The 17,194-nt window shown below is 39.8% G+C and overlaps 2 protein-coding genes and 1 pseudogene across 2 annotated transcripts; 1 reads left to right on the forward strand and 2 right to left on the reverse strand.

Moving 5' to 3' along the window:
• The first annotated feature begins 59 nt into the window (after positions 1-59).
• On the forward strand, positions 60-1,933 carry LOC135616140 (putative clathrin assembly protein At1g25240). The gene has a single exon (XM_065115323.1). It carries the CDS (start codon positions 551-553, stop codon positions 1,799-1,801), a length of 1,251 nt encoding a protein of 416 aa, XP_064971395.1. The 5' UTR covers positions 60-550; the 3' UTR covers positions 1,802-1,933.
• A 2,814-nt stretch (positions 1,934-4,747) lies between these two features.
• LOC103991135 (type IV inositol polyphosphate 5-phosphatase 9) lies at positions 4,748-6,766 on the reverse strand. Its single transcript, XM_009410495.3, has 7 exons — positions 6,501-6,766; positions 6,327-6,434; positions 5,944-6,253; positions 5,658-5,842; positions 5,419-5,527; positions 5,188-5,339; positions 4,748-5,104 (listed from the first exon to the last, which is right to left on the reverse strand). The coding sequence occupies exons 1-7, from the start codon at positions 6,551-6,553 to the stop codon at positions 4,894-4,896; spliced, it is 1,128 nt and encodes a 375-aa protein (XP_009408770.2). The 5' UTR covers positions 6,554-6,766; the 3' UTR covers positions 4,748-4,893.
• A 1,526-nt stretch (positions 6,767-8,292) lies between these two features.
• Positions 8,293-16,502, reverse strand: LOC135616570 (uncharacterized; annotated as a pseudogene).
• Positions 16,503-17,194: the final 692 nt, after the last annotated feature.

Raw genomic sequence — 17,194 nt, forward strand, 5'->3', positions numbered from 1 at the left:
AATTCATGCGATGCATCTCATCTTAGCTACTACTGCTCTTATGATACAAATGCATGTTCGCTGTTACTAATCATCCAGCTAAATAAGAACATTGACGACATCTATCTGAGCACATTCCTGAAGCATTTCTTCATGCAATTTGAGTTGGGAGAGAATCAAAATGATGGTTTTGATGAAAGCCGATTAATCCTCCCAGCTTAAGGCTTTCACCATCAGATTGAGAGACGTTAAATGTTGCTTAGGGAAGCGACAGTCAAGCAGCCATCAAATAGGTAACTCCAGCCGATACGTGATGTGATGACAACCGTGACACAGCCCGTCCCCTCTCCTCCGCCGATCAATTCTTCTTCTCCTCCTCTCTCTATCGTCTTCTCTACCCTCCCATTCTTCCTGCCGTCCGCATTCCCTCCGTTCTCCATTCTTCTCCTTCCTCCCACCTTCCAGCATGCTCAGCAGAGAAAAGAGGAGACCTACAGCTATGTTCTAGCTGGGTTAGTCCGGCTTTCCTCGTAAAAAGCTTTCCTTTGGTTCTCGCCCGCGATCACTCCCCATGACGTCGCCGGGCGAGTGGTGGCGTCGCGTGACGGCGGCCGCTAAGGATAAAAAGAGCCTCTGTTTGACGACGATGACCAAGGCCCGCGGCGACCACCTCGCCGGTGGTCCACGAAGGGCGGAGGTGGAGGCGGAGGTGATCCGGGCCACGACCCACGACGAGCGCTCAGTGGATTACAAGAGCGCGCGGCGCGTCTTCGGGTGGGCGAACGCCGCCCCCTCCTCGTTCCTAAACCCGACGATGTGGATTATCGCCCGCCGAGCCGAACGCACCCGCTCCTGGGCAGTGGCTCTCAAGTCGCTCCTTCTTGCCCACGGCCTTCTCCGGTGCTCCGACGACGCGCCGCCCACAGCTCGCCTCGGTCGCCTCCCGTTCGACCTCTCGGACTTCCGCGACCGCTCGTCTTCCTCCTCCGGCTTCTCCGCCTTCGTCTGCGCCTACTTCCGCTTCCTCGATTACCGCTCCCATTTCTACGCCCAAAAGCCCGTCAAAGGCGCCACCTTTACGACCATCCCTGCTGCCAGACCAAGTGACGAGGAGGAGACGGAGCCCGACGCCGACCTCTCGGAGCTAGAGCGCCTCCAGGCCCTCCTCGACCACCAGTTGCAGATCCGTCCATACGCAGACGGCATGCGCGTGAGGCTCATCCTCGAGGCCATGGACTGGGTAGCGATCGAAATCTTCGAGGTCTACAGCAGCATCTGCGACCGAATCTCTCACTTCCTCGCGGGCATCGTCGGCTCCAAGTCCTCCAAGACCACTCGGAGTCCAGCATCGGAAGACAGGAAACGAAGGGGAACGCTTGGACTGAGGGTGCTGCGGCGGGCGGCGGCGCAAAACTCGCAGATCGCGGCCTACTTCGATCTCTGCCGCTCGCTCGGGGTCCTCAACGCGGCGGAGCCCCCTGCGGTGCAGTCCATCTCCGAGGAGGACATGGCCGAACTAGAGCAGCTGCTCGTCGACGACTTTCCAGTTACAGAGGCAGAAGAGGAGGCGGAGGCAGGAGAACGAGAAGACAAGGAAGCAGGGGGCGATTCCGGAACCGTGATCACCAGAAGCTGGGTTGTCTTCGACGAGGGAGAGGCGCATTCCGCGAAAGAGGAGATGGAGGGGCATTTCTGGAACCCTGACCTTTGTTGTTCTCCGGAGCCGTCATCTGTGTGGGCTTCGGTAGTCAAACCCCGACGTGGCGGCCTAAGGAAGGGGAAGGCCGATTCAATCGAGCTGATCGGACTGATATACCCCTGATTTTTCCACGGAACTACATGTACGCCATTCCCCTAGCATTAAGGGTTTTTGCATGACATAACAATTGTATCAACGCTAAAAAATCAGCAATTCTATAAAGAGCCGCAGTTAACAAAATCAAAATATCATAATGCCATCATATTATGATGATACTTAGAAACTACTCATTCCAAATTAAAACATCTCAACCATGGAAGTTGAAGATGAAAAGTGTAGTAATAAAACTTGATCTTCCTAAAATCCAAAATGAAAAGACTTAAATGCTCCATAAATAGACAATTATATAGTCTCGATAGAATATAAAGAACATATTTATCTAAATTTCAGTTGATTTAGTATTGCATGAGTTCCTATAAGTGTCGAAGTCATCTCTATTCCGAGGTATTTTTGAATCGAGATAAAATCATATGATATGCGAAATGGTTTGAAACTATTGATATAAAAATAAATAAAAATATTAATTTTTTTTTGTTATTCTTGCTCAAGTAATGTCATCTTGAAGCTAAATATCCATTCAACACATTGAAAAGCTATTAACCCTAACAAAAGCACAAAAAACAAAGGCATTTCTAATTCCACTATGTTTTGGAGAATACCAGCAAGTCTAGATATAATGATATTGCTACGATGACAACGTATAGTCCCAAATGAAGCTATGTTACAATCACATAAATTCCAGCATTAGATATGCTAAATTGTTATTAACAATATTAAAAAGTGAATGAGATTCAAAGCAAGCCAAGATTGCTATCCACCAAGGCAAATGAATCTCTCTCTCTCTCTCTCTCTTTCTTTCATAAATCACACGGTAAATACTTAATAAATGCATTTCTTAGAAAGTAGAGAAGTCATAGAAGATGAATTCAGAAGACTAATCAGACTGCACATGAAGTATAGCTTCTCATGGCTGTCACATTATAGCTAAATGGGCACTAATTAGATCACAATGTAAATAAAGATAACCATTCACCAGAGGAATGAGTTGCTATGATCTCAGTTTTCTATCTGCCAATTGCTTGATAAGATTGCTTCGATCTCAATCATGCCAGAATCCCCTTTATTCACTGGAATTCTTTGATCAAGATTCACAAATAACTGAGGGCTCAAATGGACCTTAAAAGACGTACTAATCTGAGGCTCAGTCTTACCTCAATTTACGAGACCATTTGAGGTCACTGGGAGTGTTGGTATATGTTTATCTATTAGTATATCAATGAGTTTGGGAATCCAATGGTGGATAATGTCAATTGCTTCAAAATTGTCATTTATCAGCTTGTGCTAAAATGATTTATTTATCTTAAAAAGTGGTGGATTTGTGTTTATCATAACAAAACATTATCAAAATTAAACCTTCAACATAACTCATTCTCATCTCTTACAAAACTTCATTTCTTCTTTTAGAATCACAAAAGAACAAAACTGATACCTAATGTAAACTTAGTTAATCATAACTCTTTAGAAAACACTATTAGCTACTATGCTAAGATACTATTTTCTCACTGGTTTTGGCAGACAATATTGCAAAACTATAGGGAGAACATGTCCAATAAAAGTCATTTAGATGCCTAAACTAGCATTAGGTTCGAAGAATATAATAGGAAAATTATATGCACTTGGTGGTCTTTATAGTGTGCTAGGTCAATCGTTGAACATAGATCATGATTAATGTCGAAAACGATCGATTAATGGAGTTGTCCTATCATTATTCAACCATAAGAGCATATGTCTTCGAATCATCAAAACTATGATTATAAGGTTAGATTTCTAGACGTTGTCTCGATCATGTAGGCTCCCTCGTTAGCACAAAGTCAAAATCCCTGTTGGTATTGTAATATTGAGTTTGTAGAACAGTGATTTGGGTAATGTATCGATCACATGAGTATAACGTACGCTCAAGCGAATACGATATATCATCAAGTCGTGTCTCCGTATCGTCGACAAGTGTTGAACCAAGTTTACATATTCTTCTAACATCTTTAATTTCATTTACTACAGTAAAGTTGTTGTGTCATAATTGAGTTTTATTAGTCAGACTATTTGCTGACCCACAGACCAACCTCAGCCACAACTTTGAGTGGCCTCCTAGAAATCAAAAGGCATGATGACCGTGTGAATCATGTCTCGTGCACAGTGATCGTTTTCATGTTTAGGTGCCAGCACTACTGATTCATGGCCACAAAATAAATTCGGGGAAAGAGATGTAAGCGGGATGAGAACCCCACCTTAAAGTCGGTAGGTAGATGCAAATCTCAGACCCTTTCCTCCACCACAAATTTGATTCCATGAACATGGAGGTGGAAGGAAATGATCTCCTCCTTCAACAAGCCAAGCGCAGGTGCATCGACATGTCAACTTCCGTTGTTTTCTTCATGCTTTTGGTAGCTTGTGGAGGTGGAAGACGTTGACGAGCTGCGAACTGTGGAGATGCCCAGCCACAATCTTTATTCTTCCAACGACTGGAGCAGCGCCATTAAAGTCTGATGTTTATCCTTGGCGTGGGTCGATCGAAGAAGACGGATCAAGTCGTTGGTTCCAGTTTCAGAGTGCTGGTGTTCGACCAAGCTAGTCCAAGACACGTTTGCAACGAAGCTCGAGAAGGATGCGGCAGACAAGCTAAGTGGGTCCACTGTTCATGATGCCAAAGGATCGGTTACATGCTTTTGGAAGTCTCGTGAAGAAACCTTAACACAGGATGGATTAGCTATGCTTCTTAATTGCTTCTTGATGAAGTTTATTTGCCTTCGTGTTAGGATTCCAATGGAATCTACTCAATTTCAACTCAATAGTTCCAGCAATCATTCAAAACAATTCAAATTTCTTGGACGTATTACGAAACCAATGGGTGAAGACTTTGACGTCTTTGATAAATGCATTGGATATTTTAATCAAATTTGTTGATTCTGCTGCTTCCGATATTATCTCGAAAAGAATCAGAATGGATATGTGTTGACTGCAATCTTTAGAAGAGATCATATTTCTTTGTGCAGGTTGCTCCAAACACATTAGAATCATTTTAGCATCGATCAAAGTCGATGAAACAGTCTCCCCGTTGCGTATAATACATCTAAAGGCGAAGAAGAATGCACGGGTGATCAAATTTGTTCTTCCATTCGACGTGTTATATCAACGATATCATCAAAGTTATGCGACAAAAAGAATCCATCCAAAGGGTTCATAAGCTTCAGGACGTCGACTTCCGCGGTGAAGACTGCTCGCACCGCTCGGTGGTCTGATAACTTCGACTCGCATCGCTCGTATCGGTTTTGCTTCAGTCCCTCGCCCAGCCACAGTATTCGATCGCACCTGCAAAAACCAGCAGGCACGTCACATTTCGTTCCACTCAGTTGTCGAGATCTGACGCGGGAATTATGATTCACTGATCTCACCATGCAGGAGCACGACTCTTTTCGCCTTTCCTTCCCTGAGCATGCCAGCAATACTCGTCAGAGTTCGGAAGATACTTGTAAGTAGGTGAGAATGTGATCGCACCCTCGTTCCAACCATCGAATGCTCGTCCCTCAGATAACTCAAATCTTAGCTGCAGATGAACAAACAAGAGTCCCTGGTTAAGAAGCACTGGTCATGTCAGCTGTAGATGTGTTGGGTAAAAGTACTACCTGGTCGCTATCTAACAGGACGCTCCACTCCTTTCGTTCCACCAGTGACCTCGTCTTGCCATCTGTCATCGAGATCCTATAGTTCAGATCTCCAAACAACACTACACGGCTGCATGAATTGCGACATCGCTCTTAACGGAATGCTATATGCCAAATGGATGGATCCACAAGCTACAAAGCAATTGTTCTAAACCAAAAGAACCAAGAAAAAAAGAGAGAAGGATTGGGGTTGTACTCACTCGTGATTAAGAATCTTCGTAGGCAAATCAACAGAAGAATCACTGCCGAAGCGGGTCCTCGACAGTATATCCATGAAATCTGCATTGCGATGCACCTCATCGCCTTGCTTCCCTCCGGAAGCCAAATGGCAGCATACAAAACAGAAGCTGGTTTCGTGCAAACAAAATCTAAGGGACACGGAACCCTGCATGCTTAGCGCACAGCTGAAAAGTTTCAGTTCTCCGTCACACGAACTACTGCTAGCTAGCTAGCTGCTTCCATGGAAGAAAAGAAGGAACAGTTTACCTTGTTTCTTAGGCATCCCATGATGCCACAACCGATGCATGAGACGCTCGGGTAGCTAATGTAGTTACAAAGATCATCCCTCACCCATAGTGTGACAAAAATACCAACCATTTGCTTGCTCATAATGCATCTGAACTTTCGGCGATTGCTCACCCCACGATAGCCGCCTTCTTCGACGTGGTACACCTGGTAGCGAGCTGGTTCAGACTTGTTTAGGGTTGTTCCTATCAGCGAATTCCACTTCGTGGAGATCTTACTCTTCTCGGGACCGAGGACGTTCCTGGCGCAAAGTGGTACTATCTCTTGGAACCTACAACAGGGTCCTGCAACGTTATCTTTTGCATGAGGTGATCGTGGGGAAAGACCAAGTGTCCGAGAGATACCCGAGAACATAGATGTCGTAAGAGCTTCTATCGGTGTCCAACCAGTCCTCCAAGTTCAGATCATCAGTTGGCGAGATCCCTCCCACGTTCCATGTGCTGACAAACACTCTGAAGAAAGAAGCGATCAGGATCAGCAAAAATACAAGGCAGGCAAAGCCGTGTTCTCGAACTCACTTGTATTTGAACGTGTCCATTTGACCGTAGGTTGCACCATCGAGCAAAGCCATGCGAGCTTGAAGCAGCTGTCGTACGAGTGGCAAGGAGCTTATCAGTCACCAACCTGAGCCAAGCGAGATGTAGAAACCGGCGTGCTTCTGCAAGTTGTGTTCTTTTGGCAAGCTTCTCGGAGAAAGGAGCAGGACATGGGAGGGTACTCCAGAAATAGAAAGAGAGTGGGACAAATCGAGCACGACCAAGTTGTAGTTTGGCGAGTTGGGGGAGGAGGAGAGCAAATTGGTGTCACATATAAGGTGCTCTCCGAGCCATTGATTGATTGATTGTCAACTCTCGAGATAACAGTCCAAGGCAAAGTGGAGAATGTTCCTACAGTCTTTTCTCCTGTTCAGTGTCTCACAATTTGTGGCTGATAGAACATGACAAACTGTAGATTTGACAGGACCGAGTCATTAACAGCAAGGATTAAACCAATCAGAGTAGAACACCATTGTGTTTGGATAGAAGTAATTCGATCGTGTGTTTATTAGGCAGAGAAGTAAAAACATGATTCCAGAGTCAAAGAAATGGTGCCAAGTCGACCATCCCGGAAGTCAACCCAATAAAAAAAAAGTCAAAAACATGACACCAAACCACAGGAGATGCACACCTCCTGACCACCGTTTTCATCGAAGGTCCAGAGATTCTTTTCCGGATGAATACCTGATGAACTCGACACCATTGACTTTATTTCTTCGTCACTCGAACAGTATCGAATGAATCGACAACTCAACGTTTGTTGGTGCAAAATGGGGGGAGGAACAGAAGAACCAATTCCAAAATTAGCAATTATAGGATATATCAGGAATATTATGTAAAATCAACTTGAATCAACACTTTCTATTTATAAAACCCTTTAATTTTTGACTCTCACCCATCCAATGTTCTTCTTATATACTGTTATATTTATAAGAATTTCTTATCTTTATAAGATACAGTCTCGACGAATAATCTTTAAATACTTATCGATGCCGATACAAATAAATTACAGAGAAAGAAAATCTTAATTTTGTATCCTCCAATTCAACATTAGAGAGAAAAAAAAAAAAAAAAAGTGTAGAGAAGATTCTAGGCGATCATCAAAAGGTGGGATAAATGGGGACTAATAATGGACATAAAGAAAGTTAGGTTTAGTGCGATCATGGAATTACATCCCACAAAGTCATGCTCTTCGTATGCATGATTGAAGGGGTGTCCCAACCAATTAGTACTCTCTAGAAGTGGGCAGCCGATCACAGCATTATTGAGGAACACATGGCTTCGTTTCAACCCCATCGTGCACTAAGAGAGACAGGCTGATGTGGGCAACTCATCATGGAGGAATTGCTCGTTGAAATAGAATTCATCCACGCTAATCACCCTCCAGTCTTTCGGACAAATGTCACCGTCGACTTTGACGATCGAAATCCATTCTTGGTTAATTGTAATTGTCGGACGAATCAAATCTGTTGAATGGGGTTGTGGTCATCTTTGTCGAGACTGTAGTAGAATTGATGGCACATCGATGTGTTTATTATTTGCTTGGTGTTCTAATTATATCCAGGATTAGGAATTCAAATATTTATGGAATTTAGGATAGTCAAGACTAAGGGAGTATCTCAAGTGCTGAAGCAGTATATGAAGAGGTCCAGCTTTGCTGGCAAGTCAGCAAACAAAATTTCCATGGTTACTACTCTTGAGATTCCAAAAACAATTAAATAAGCTGTCTCAATTTGCTCTCCAGTGGTGTAGAACTAATAAAAAGCCAAAGTCAAGCTAGAAGAGTGGCATTGATATTGTAAGACCCTCTAATTTATCATAGCATTGACAATGATTTTTTAAAAGGCTTATGTGAAAAATCAATATTATTCGTAATGTTCCAACTATTTAAGACCGGATAAATAAACACTATGCATAGTTGAACACCAAAGACGGAAACACGTATAGACATACATATCCAAGATCCATGAGTTCTTCCATGGAGTCATACATGTCCAAGATCCACAAGAGTCGACTCGCTGGATAGGCATGATGGTTAAATCAGTAAACTTGCATCTTCAGACTTTGAAGATTCATCCATCTTGCTTGCCAAGCAGCTGAGTATGCTGATATTGCAGAGCTGGTGATGCTCACAGAGTGCCTGGTAAGGTCCATGCTTTTCCTAGCAGCAACAATAACAATCCAGAAGAACCCAATCGATCCTACAGCACAAAGTTTCAACATTTTATCCAGGTCAAATTACAGAAAATTCAAAAAAACAATAACAAAAAGAGATTTTCTAATGGAAAATTTATAATTGTTTCTGTGTTCTGTAATCAAAAGTTCTCCATATCTACCATTTGGCACCTACCTTCTTTCTTCTTTATCCTTTGACCCTTTATTTCACATAGGAATCAGCTACATTCTCCAACAATTGTAACATATAAATTAGCATGATTGACTAATTACTTGCAACCAGAAAGATTATAGAAGATACTAACATCATCTAGAATATCTGTGTCTATTTCGATAGTTTAAGAATTTGTTGTCATTCATTCTTAGCTTGGCAACATTTGATATATCAAACAATCCAAATTGACCCTGGAATAAGATTATTTGGCAACAACATGTAATAAGTCCCTCTTTCCATGTCTATAATGAACCAATAGAACAAACCATAGGAAAAGCTTCATACATCCTATTGCAGTATTAAATTGGTAAGAACTACCTTTTGGAAAATTGCCACCAAAAAATACAAATAATGAATATTCGAGCTACAAATATCAAGCCTCTAAAGAGACAATAAACTCAACGTAAACTGATATGTAGAGAGATGTTAGAAATTTTTCTTTGTTGTCTGGATGAAGTACTAGAAAGTTGTAAGGAAAGATGAATGTTTGAGCCAAATGGGCAACAAAACTCAAAAGACACCAAACCAAAAAGATTTTCCTTATTTGGATCTTCTCTCTCTTGTACAACTACTTAAAAGGACTAAATGAAACAAACCTGTTCAAGAAATGAACCTCTTGTAGGAGGTTAGACACCAACAGACTATATATAAGTTGTTTAAAAATGAAGAATATTAAGGTAACATTTTGACAACTCATAGATAGCAAACTCTCACTAAATAACTGTCCTATTAACTGTGCAATAAAGGAGGGAGTTAAATATCAAAGAAAAGAAGAAAATAAGTGGGAATCAGTCATGTACATGGGAAGAATTAAAGGAACCATTATCAAATAAGATGCAAGTTAACTTGGTGGATGATCATTAAAAATGCACAGGCCATGAAAGCATGTGAAGTATGAAACTTGGGCAAGACTCTCTTTGTTGTGCCATAACAAAGCAAGCATGTCATTATGGAACTTATATCTGAAAGTGACAAATCCTCAGGTCGATGAAGCCAGTATTACCAGGTGTCAATTTTAGCATATTAAGAATACGCTGCAAAAAGAATCAGATCAGGAGAGTTTGCACCTCATGTTTGTTATGTTGGGAAAGGAGGAGCAAGGAGAAACAGAATACTACGATACGAGTAAAAAGAATTCTTTCGACTCAAGAAAACTATTGTAGTATTAAAATCAGGAGGAACACTTACAAGATACCAAGTGCACACAGACTTTCTATTTATCTGTCTTGAACTACGGTCCTATTTATAGGACCTAATGACAACCACCCTAACTACTAGATCACGAGGTGGTTAATGAAACCACCTTATAACTACTAGATCATGATTCAAGTGGTTATTGAAATCATCATGTAACCACTAGATCATGATAATAATCTAGATAGATAATTAGAATCAAATCTCAACACTCCCCCTTGATTCATAGTTGTATACACCAATTTGCGACATAAAATAAATATGCTTTCGAAGTGGAAGTGATTTGGTGAGGATATCCGCAACTTGTTCATCCGTTCCATAATACTTCATTGTGATGGCTCCACTTGCCTGAAGTACTCTTTAAAGCTCCTGCACAATCACTATCAGTGAAACCAAATAATTTGCATTTAAATTTTGTTTTGAACATCCATTTTAACCCAATCACTTTCTTTTCTTTCGGTAGATCCATTAGCTCCCAAGTTTCATTCTTCTCAGTTAACTTGATTTCCTCCTTCATTGCTTTTCTCCATTCCTCTTTTTTAACTGCTTCATCAAAAGTTGTCGGATCTGAAATAAACAAAGCAAATGTTGAGTTATAAATTTCTGTCTGTGATCTGAAATTTCTTGGAGGGGTTTCATCTGAGGAATCCGAATTTGAACTGCTATTGGGTGAGGTTGACGATGAATTTGTTGGAGCAGGATCTGTCACTTGATTCTGCGGAGTGTCTAGTTCTGCTGGAATCTGCATTTGTGTTTCACCTTTATTGGTCTCCCAATTTCAACTTGCCCTTTCATCAAACATAACATTTCTGTTAATAATAACTTTGCCACTAACAGGGTTATATAATCGATATGCTTTCGATTGTAAAGAATAACCAATTAAAATGCATTTCTCTGATTTTTCATCAAGCTTGTGACGATATTGTGAATTCACCAAAGCATAAGCAATACAGCCAAAAATTCTTAGATGCCTAACACTTGGTTTCATACCATACCAAGCCTCAAAAGGAGTTCGATTCATAACAGCCTTTGTTGGTGAAATATTCAACAAATAAACTGTTGTTGCAACTGCTTCTGCCCAAAACTGATTTGGAAGATGTTTTCCTTTAAGCAAACTTCTTGCCATTTCAACGACAGTCCGATTCTTTCGCTCAGCTACACCATTTTGCTCCGGTGTATATGGTGCTGTCAATTCTCTGTGGATACCATTTTCTTCACAAAAAGAACTAAATTCATTAGATAAAAATTCACCACCTCTATCTGTCCGAAGTGTCTTTATATATCTACCACTTTGTCTTTCTACAAGTGCCTTGAATTTTCGAAAATTATCAAATGTTTCAGATTTCAATTTCAAAAAATATACCCAACTCATACGACTATAATCATCCGTAAACAATAAAAAATATTGACTTCCACCAAATGATTTTGTATTCATAGGTCCACATAAGTCAGCATAAACTAATTCAAGACAATTAGATGCTCTCCATGCTTTTCCAATAGGAAATGATTTTCTACTTTGTTTGCCATAAATACAACCTTCACATACATCAAGTGTATTAATCTTAGGCAATCCAAAAACCATTCCTTTTTGACTTAACAACCTTAAACCTTTAATGTTAAGGTATCCATATCTTAAATGTCATAAACTAGACTCATTCTTTTGAGTTGTGATAAACGCATGTCTTTCAATATTTGACACATCAAGTGGAAACATCTTGTTTTGTGTCATGCAAACATTTACTATAATCAAACCAGATTTCTTATTTCTAATAGTGCATGAACCATCATCAAATATTACCGAATACCCATCATTTACTAATTGTCCAACACTCAACAAATTATGTGATAAAGTAGGAACAAAGAAAACATTATCAAGGTATTTTACCTTCCCTTGATTTGTCTTCACCTCAATTGTTCCTTTCCCTTCCACTTGGATTTGCTTGTAATCTCCAAGTCTAACATTCAACTTGTGAGTCTCATCAATATATCTAAATATTGATTTTATGCCTGACATATGATTAGAACATCCACTATCCAAAAACCAAATATCATTTGAGATATTATGAATTTGTAAATGAGTCATAAACAACTTACTATTTTCTTCATTTTTCTCCACATAGCTTGCTTGTTTTTCTCTTTTCCAGCAATCTGCCTTCATGTGACCAAACTTTTTACAATAGTGACATTGAATTCCACTTTTGTAATTTTGATCATAATTTGATTGCCCTTGTTCATCAAAGTGTCCTCTTCCTCTTCCATTTCCTCTACCACGAAATCCTCCTCTGCCACGTCCTCTTCCTGTTGATTTTTTGTCTCCTTTTGAAGTAGAAGACTCTCCCTTAACCTGAAATGCTTTTTCTTCACTTTTTTCAAGTGACCTGTTCAACCTTACTTCATGTGCTTGCAAGGAACCCATTAGTTCATCAAATGAATATATAAATAAATCTTTTGATTCCTCAATTGCGGCAACAACATGATCAAATTTCGGAGTTAAACTTCTCAAAACTTTTGCAACAATTATATGATCAGGAAGATGTTCACCATAAGATTTCATTTGACTAACAATTTCAGTCACTCGAGAAAGAAAATCTTGCACCGATTCATTGCTTTTCATGAACAAAATTTCAAACTCACGACGGAGGGTTTGAAGTTTTACCGTAATCACCCTTGATGAGCCTTTAAATTCATTTTGAAGTATCAACCAAGCTTGCTTTGAGGTTGTCGCTGCTGCAATTCTTAAGAAAATCGTCTCATGTACAGCTTGTTGAATGAAGAACAATGCCTTTGAGTCCTTCTTTCTATTCTCCCTCAGCCTGATTTCGTCATCTGGATCTGCATATCCATTCTCTATTAAGTCCCAAAGATCTTGAGACTTGAATAGAGTCTTCATCTTGATACTCCAAAATTCATAGCTTTTGCCCGAGAAAATTGGGATAAGGGGTTGAGACATAGAATTGCCGTTAAAAGTCATAATACCCAGTTCAGATTGAAACTAGGCTCTGATACCACAAATGTTGGGAAAGGAGGAGCAAGGAGAAACAAAATACTACGATACGAGTAAAAAGAATTCTTTCGACTCAAGAAAACTATTGTAGTATTAAAATCAGGAGGAACACTTACAAGATACCAAGTGCACACAGACTTTCTATTTATCTGTCTTTTGACTCAGGCTCAATCTCTCAATCTCTATTTCTATCCCTTACTACATGAACTACGGTCCTATTTATAGGACCTAATAACAACCACCCTAACTACTAGATCACGAGGTGGTTAATGAAACCACCTTATAACTACTAGATCATGATTCAAGTGGTTATTGAAATCATCATGTAACCACTAGATCATGATAATAATCTAGATAGATAACTAGAATCAAATCTCAACATGTTATTTAGCTTAGACTGCATAAATTGCAGGAGTGAAAAAGGAAGCATGTTGAAACCTATACAGCTCCCTTAAACCGTAAGACACTAGAATGAGAATAAAAATAATAAATCATTACATACCAGCGGCTAACATAACAGCAATTATTGCCGAGATGGTTGTGGTGGAGATTACAAATATTGCAGATAGTATTGCTCCGATAAAAATTGCTGTTATGCTTGCAAAAAAGATTGATAAAAATCCTCCAACAGCTATTAAGGACACTTGAAAGGAGACAATGATAACATTTAATGTTGCTGCAACCAATATAAACAGAGAAATCAGCAACCCTGCCAATGCCAAAAGAGTGATTGTCCCCACCTGCCATACAGAAAAGAGAACTATAAGTGTTTTTCATTTGACAATCCTATGGCAAAATGTCAGACATTCCAGACATCCAATCTAATGTTGAAATGTTCAATCATGCTGACCAAAAGTGGCCATTGTCCAAAGTTTGTGAGAGAAAACAGTTGAACTGACTGGTGCATGCAAGTTACTAAAAAAAAAGTAGTGAAAAGACAATAAGATAACATTTTGATCACTAGTTCTGGCCCAGAATCTTAATTCCTCACAAGATGCAATCGTTAAATAAACAAACATCAAAATATTTGATGATTTGAAAGTGTGTGCTGCAACTCGCATTCGGGCACAATCAAAAGCCTATGGTTTGGAATAATTAGGATCTGAAACTTGGAGCATATGATATAAACTTTTTACTTTGGAAATCAGCTCAGTTGTTAACGGGAACCCATTTGACAGTTTCTCATCTTCTATCATATCCCAACAGACAATACACAGATTTTCAACTTCTGAGCCTGATCTCTCGTTCTTCTAGTGCAGGTGTGGATAAATTATCTTTTCTGCTTCATCTTCTGACTAAATTGCATTCCCTTCTTGCCTTTGCAAAGTTCACACAGCAATGCCCACTTGAGAGTGACTTTGTAAGACGGGGCTTCTAACCCTGCATATTTCCAACTGCCTTATAAATGTATGCTTCTTAGTCATGATGGAATCACCCCTACACTAAACTTCTTTCATTCTTCGATGACTGCCAACGCCTCACTCCAAAATACCAAATAGCGCAAGGTCCCCTGCATCCATATATTTTCTTTTCAAATAACATGACCTACTAATCAGCATCGTACACATATTTACTTTGTTGCCAACTGTTCCATTCTATTGAATTTGCATTAACTTCTTCAACTAAGTCTCCAACAGCACCCTCATTCATAGGACCAACAGAAGCACGAAATACGAAGCCAGCGACTCTTAGAGAAGCCAAATAACATGACTGTCCTTGCTGCATCTTACAGGATAAAAGAGATCCTATCCTTTCGTTAATGAATGTTAATGCCTCTCCTTCAAAAGACCAAATACTGCATTGTGAGCAACCTTTCGTCAAGATTCATATCTTACAGTATAAAAGGGCTCCTATCATATCTCCTTAAAAAAAGCTATACCTTTCGTCAAGATTCACATTTCACAACATACATACCGTTGCTTTTCAGCACCATACGCTACAATTCGACACTAATCCTATACTTACCTTGTGAGCAACCTTTCTCTTCAATTGAGGTTGTGTTAAGTTCTTCCATGTGCAGACTCCACCACCACCCTCATTCCTAGGACCACAGATAACATGATATAAGATTGCACTGAACTTCTGAAGAAGCCAATAGCCACTACTGTCCTTACTGCATTGTGCAGCGACAAGAGACCTCACATACATCTTGCCTAATCCCTGCTACACTGTTGTCACTAACTCCTCTCACTACTAAGTCTGACATAGACCATGAGGACACGATAATACAGAGACTGAAAATTAATGATCAAAGTGATACACTCCCATCAGGTAAATTGTCAATAGTCAGAGAAAAGTGCATTAAAAGATCAATTGATTATAATCTCAAGCAAAGATTGGATTGGCACATCTAATTGTCATCATATCACTTTAACAATATAGTAAGTAGCCACAATCTTTTATCATTCAACCTTCCTTATCCATCTTAGTGCTGCGTTGTGCCACCTACTTATAACTCTAATAATTAGTCCTCAAGAATTGAGCATAAGAATCAATTTCCTATAAGCTTTTGCAAAGAAGATGTGCCCTTTTACACAAAAAGCAAGGAAAAAGCTAGTAAGTTGGAGATAATGACCACACGAGATGAAAGATGGAAAAGATGGCTGGGCCATGCCCATAAAGTACCTTTAAAGTATGACAGTCAAATAATTACAGAGGTTCCAATCAAAAGGGCGAGGAAGAACGAAAAAATAAAAGAAAAGGATCATAAGACCATGATGAGAAAGAATTCAGCTACTCAAATTAAAAACTCCCAAGGAGTCATTTGACAGTAATGAGCTTCTCATGCCGAAAATTATATGAAATTAAGCTGAGTTCTCTTCGACACACAATCCCCTTTCAGCGCCCTGATACCTTTCGACACCGTTGACCAAGTTAATTAAGTCACTAGTCACCCAATATCGTCCCCGGGGGCGAAACGTATGATAGTTCCAAACAGTTTCTCATCAAAGATGTTGTTAACTTTCGGATCCAAAATACCTAACAGAGACCAGTTTCTTAGGTTATTTAGTTGGACCATTTTGAAGATACACAAAGTGATCGAACACGAAGAAGGATCTACGAAATCCACGAACCGAGATGCCGAACAGAGCGGGGAGGGGACCGCGGCGACGGGTCCACAGAAGGAGATATCGGACGGGGTTTCTGGAATCTTCCCTGCGGCGGGAGGCGGCCTTGCCGGAGGAGGACCTGCGACGTCGGAGGATGGCGGGCCGAAGCGACACGAAGCTGGCGACGAAGTCAAGGAGGACGGACCAGAGCGTCTCGCCTCCGCCGTCGGATCTCTTCGTTCCCTCGTCGGAGGCCGCCATCTCCAACTCTGAGTGTGTGTGTATGTGTGTGTGTGTGTGTGTGAGAGAGAGAGAGAGCGAGAGAGCGCGCGCGAGAGATTAAAGCGGACGCTGCAATGTGCAGATATTATCGAAATGAATTATTCTACCGGTCTTTCACTCCGACCAGTCAACGCGTTCTATCTACCTCCTCTTTTGATTGGGAAATTTTGAAGGGACAAATCTTTATTATTGGCTTTTAATCGGACGGCAATTTCATATTTATTTTTACCTGAGAGTAATTTTTTTTATCAAATAATAAAAAATAATAAATCAAATCAGTTGAAATAAAAAAGATTATATGATTGAGTGTAATTTATTTTAATTTTGAGTGTAACGGATTAAATTTTTTATTAAATCAATTCAAATATTCATATAATAATTATCCCTAAAACATTGATTTTTAGATTATTTGTCCTTTTATTTTTAAAAATTATAACAATTAGTTATCAAATTTTAAATTTTTTTGAATTGATTTCTAATAAATCGATTCGAACTTTCACTGAACCACTAAGACATTATTTTAAGATGGTTGATACCATTTTAAATAATTTTTAAAAATTTTATGATAAATAATTATCGAAATTAGATATTTTTAAAAATATGTTTTATGATGAATTACAAGTTAGTTCAGTTTCTAAGTATGCTTTAGTCAACTTTTACTGAACCAACTCAAATAAACTATTTTGACTATGATTTTAAGATAATTAGTATTTTTTTTATTTTTACATGATTTTATAATATCAAAATTAAATTTTTT

The sequence above is a fragment of the Musa acuminata genome, chromosome BXJ2-7, assembly GCF_036884655.1.
Source record: "Musa acuminata AAA Group cultivar baxijiao chromosome BXJ2-7, Cavendish_Baxijiao_AAA, whole genome shotgun sequence".
NCBI lineage: Eukaryota > Viridiplantae > Streptophyta > Magnoliopsida > Zingiberales > Musaceae > Musa > Musa acuminata.

What these genes read in the sequence shown, in the direction of transcription:
- LOC103991135 (XM_009410495.3), bottom strand. Translation starts at nt 6,553, where the DNA reads ATGGCTTTGCTCGATGGTGCAACCTACGGTCAAATGGACACGTTCAAA. An exon ending in ATGGACACGTTCAAATACAA is followed by an intron (nt 6,435 to 6,500) that starts GTGAGTTCGAGA and finishes TTCTTTCTTCAG; the next exon opens with AGTGTTTGTCAGCACATGGA. An exon ending in TACGACATCTATGTTCTCGG is followed by an intron (nt 6,254 to 6,326) that starts GTATCTCTCGGA and finishes ACCCTGTTGTAG; the next exon opens with GTTCCAAGAGATAGTACCAC.
- LOC135616140 (XM_065115323.1), top strand. Translation starts at nt 551, where the DNA reads ATGACGTCGCCGGGCGAGTGGTGGCGTCGCGTGACGGCGGCCGCTAAG.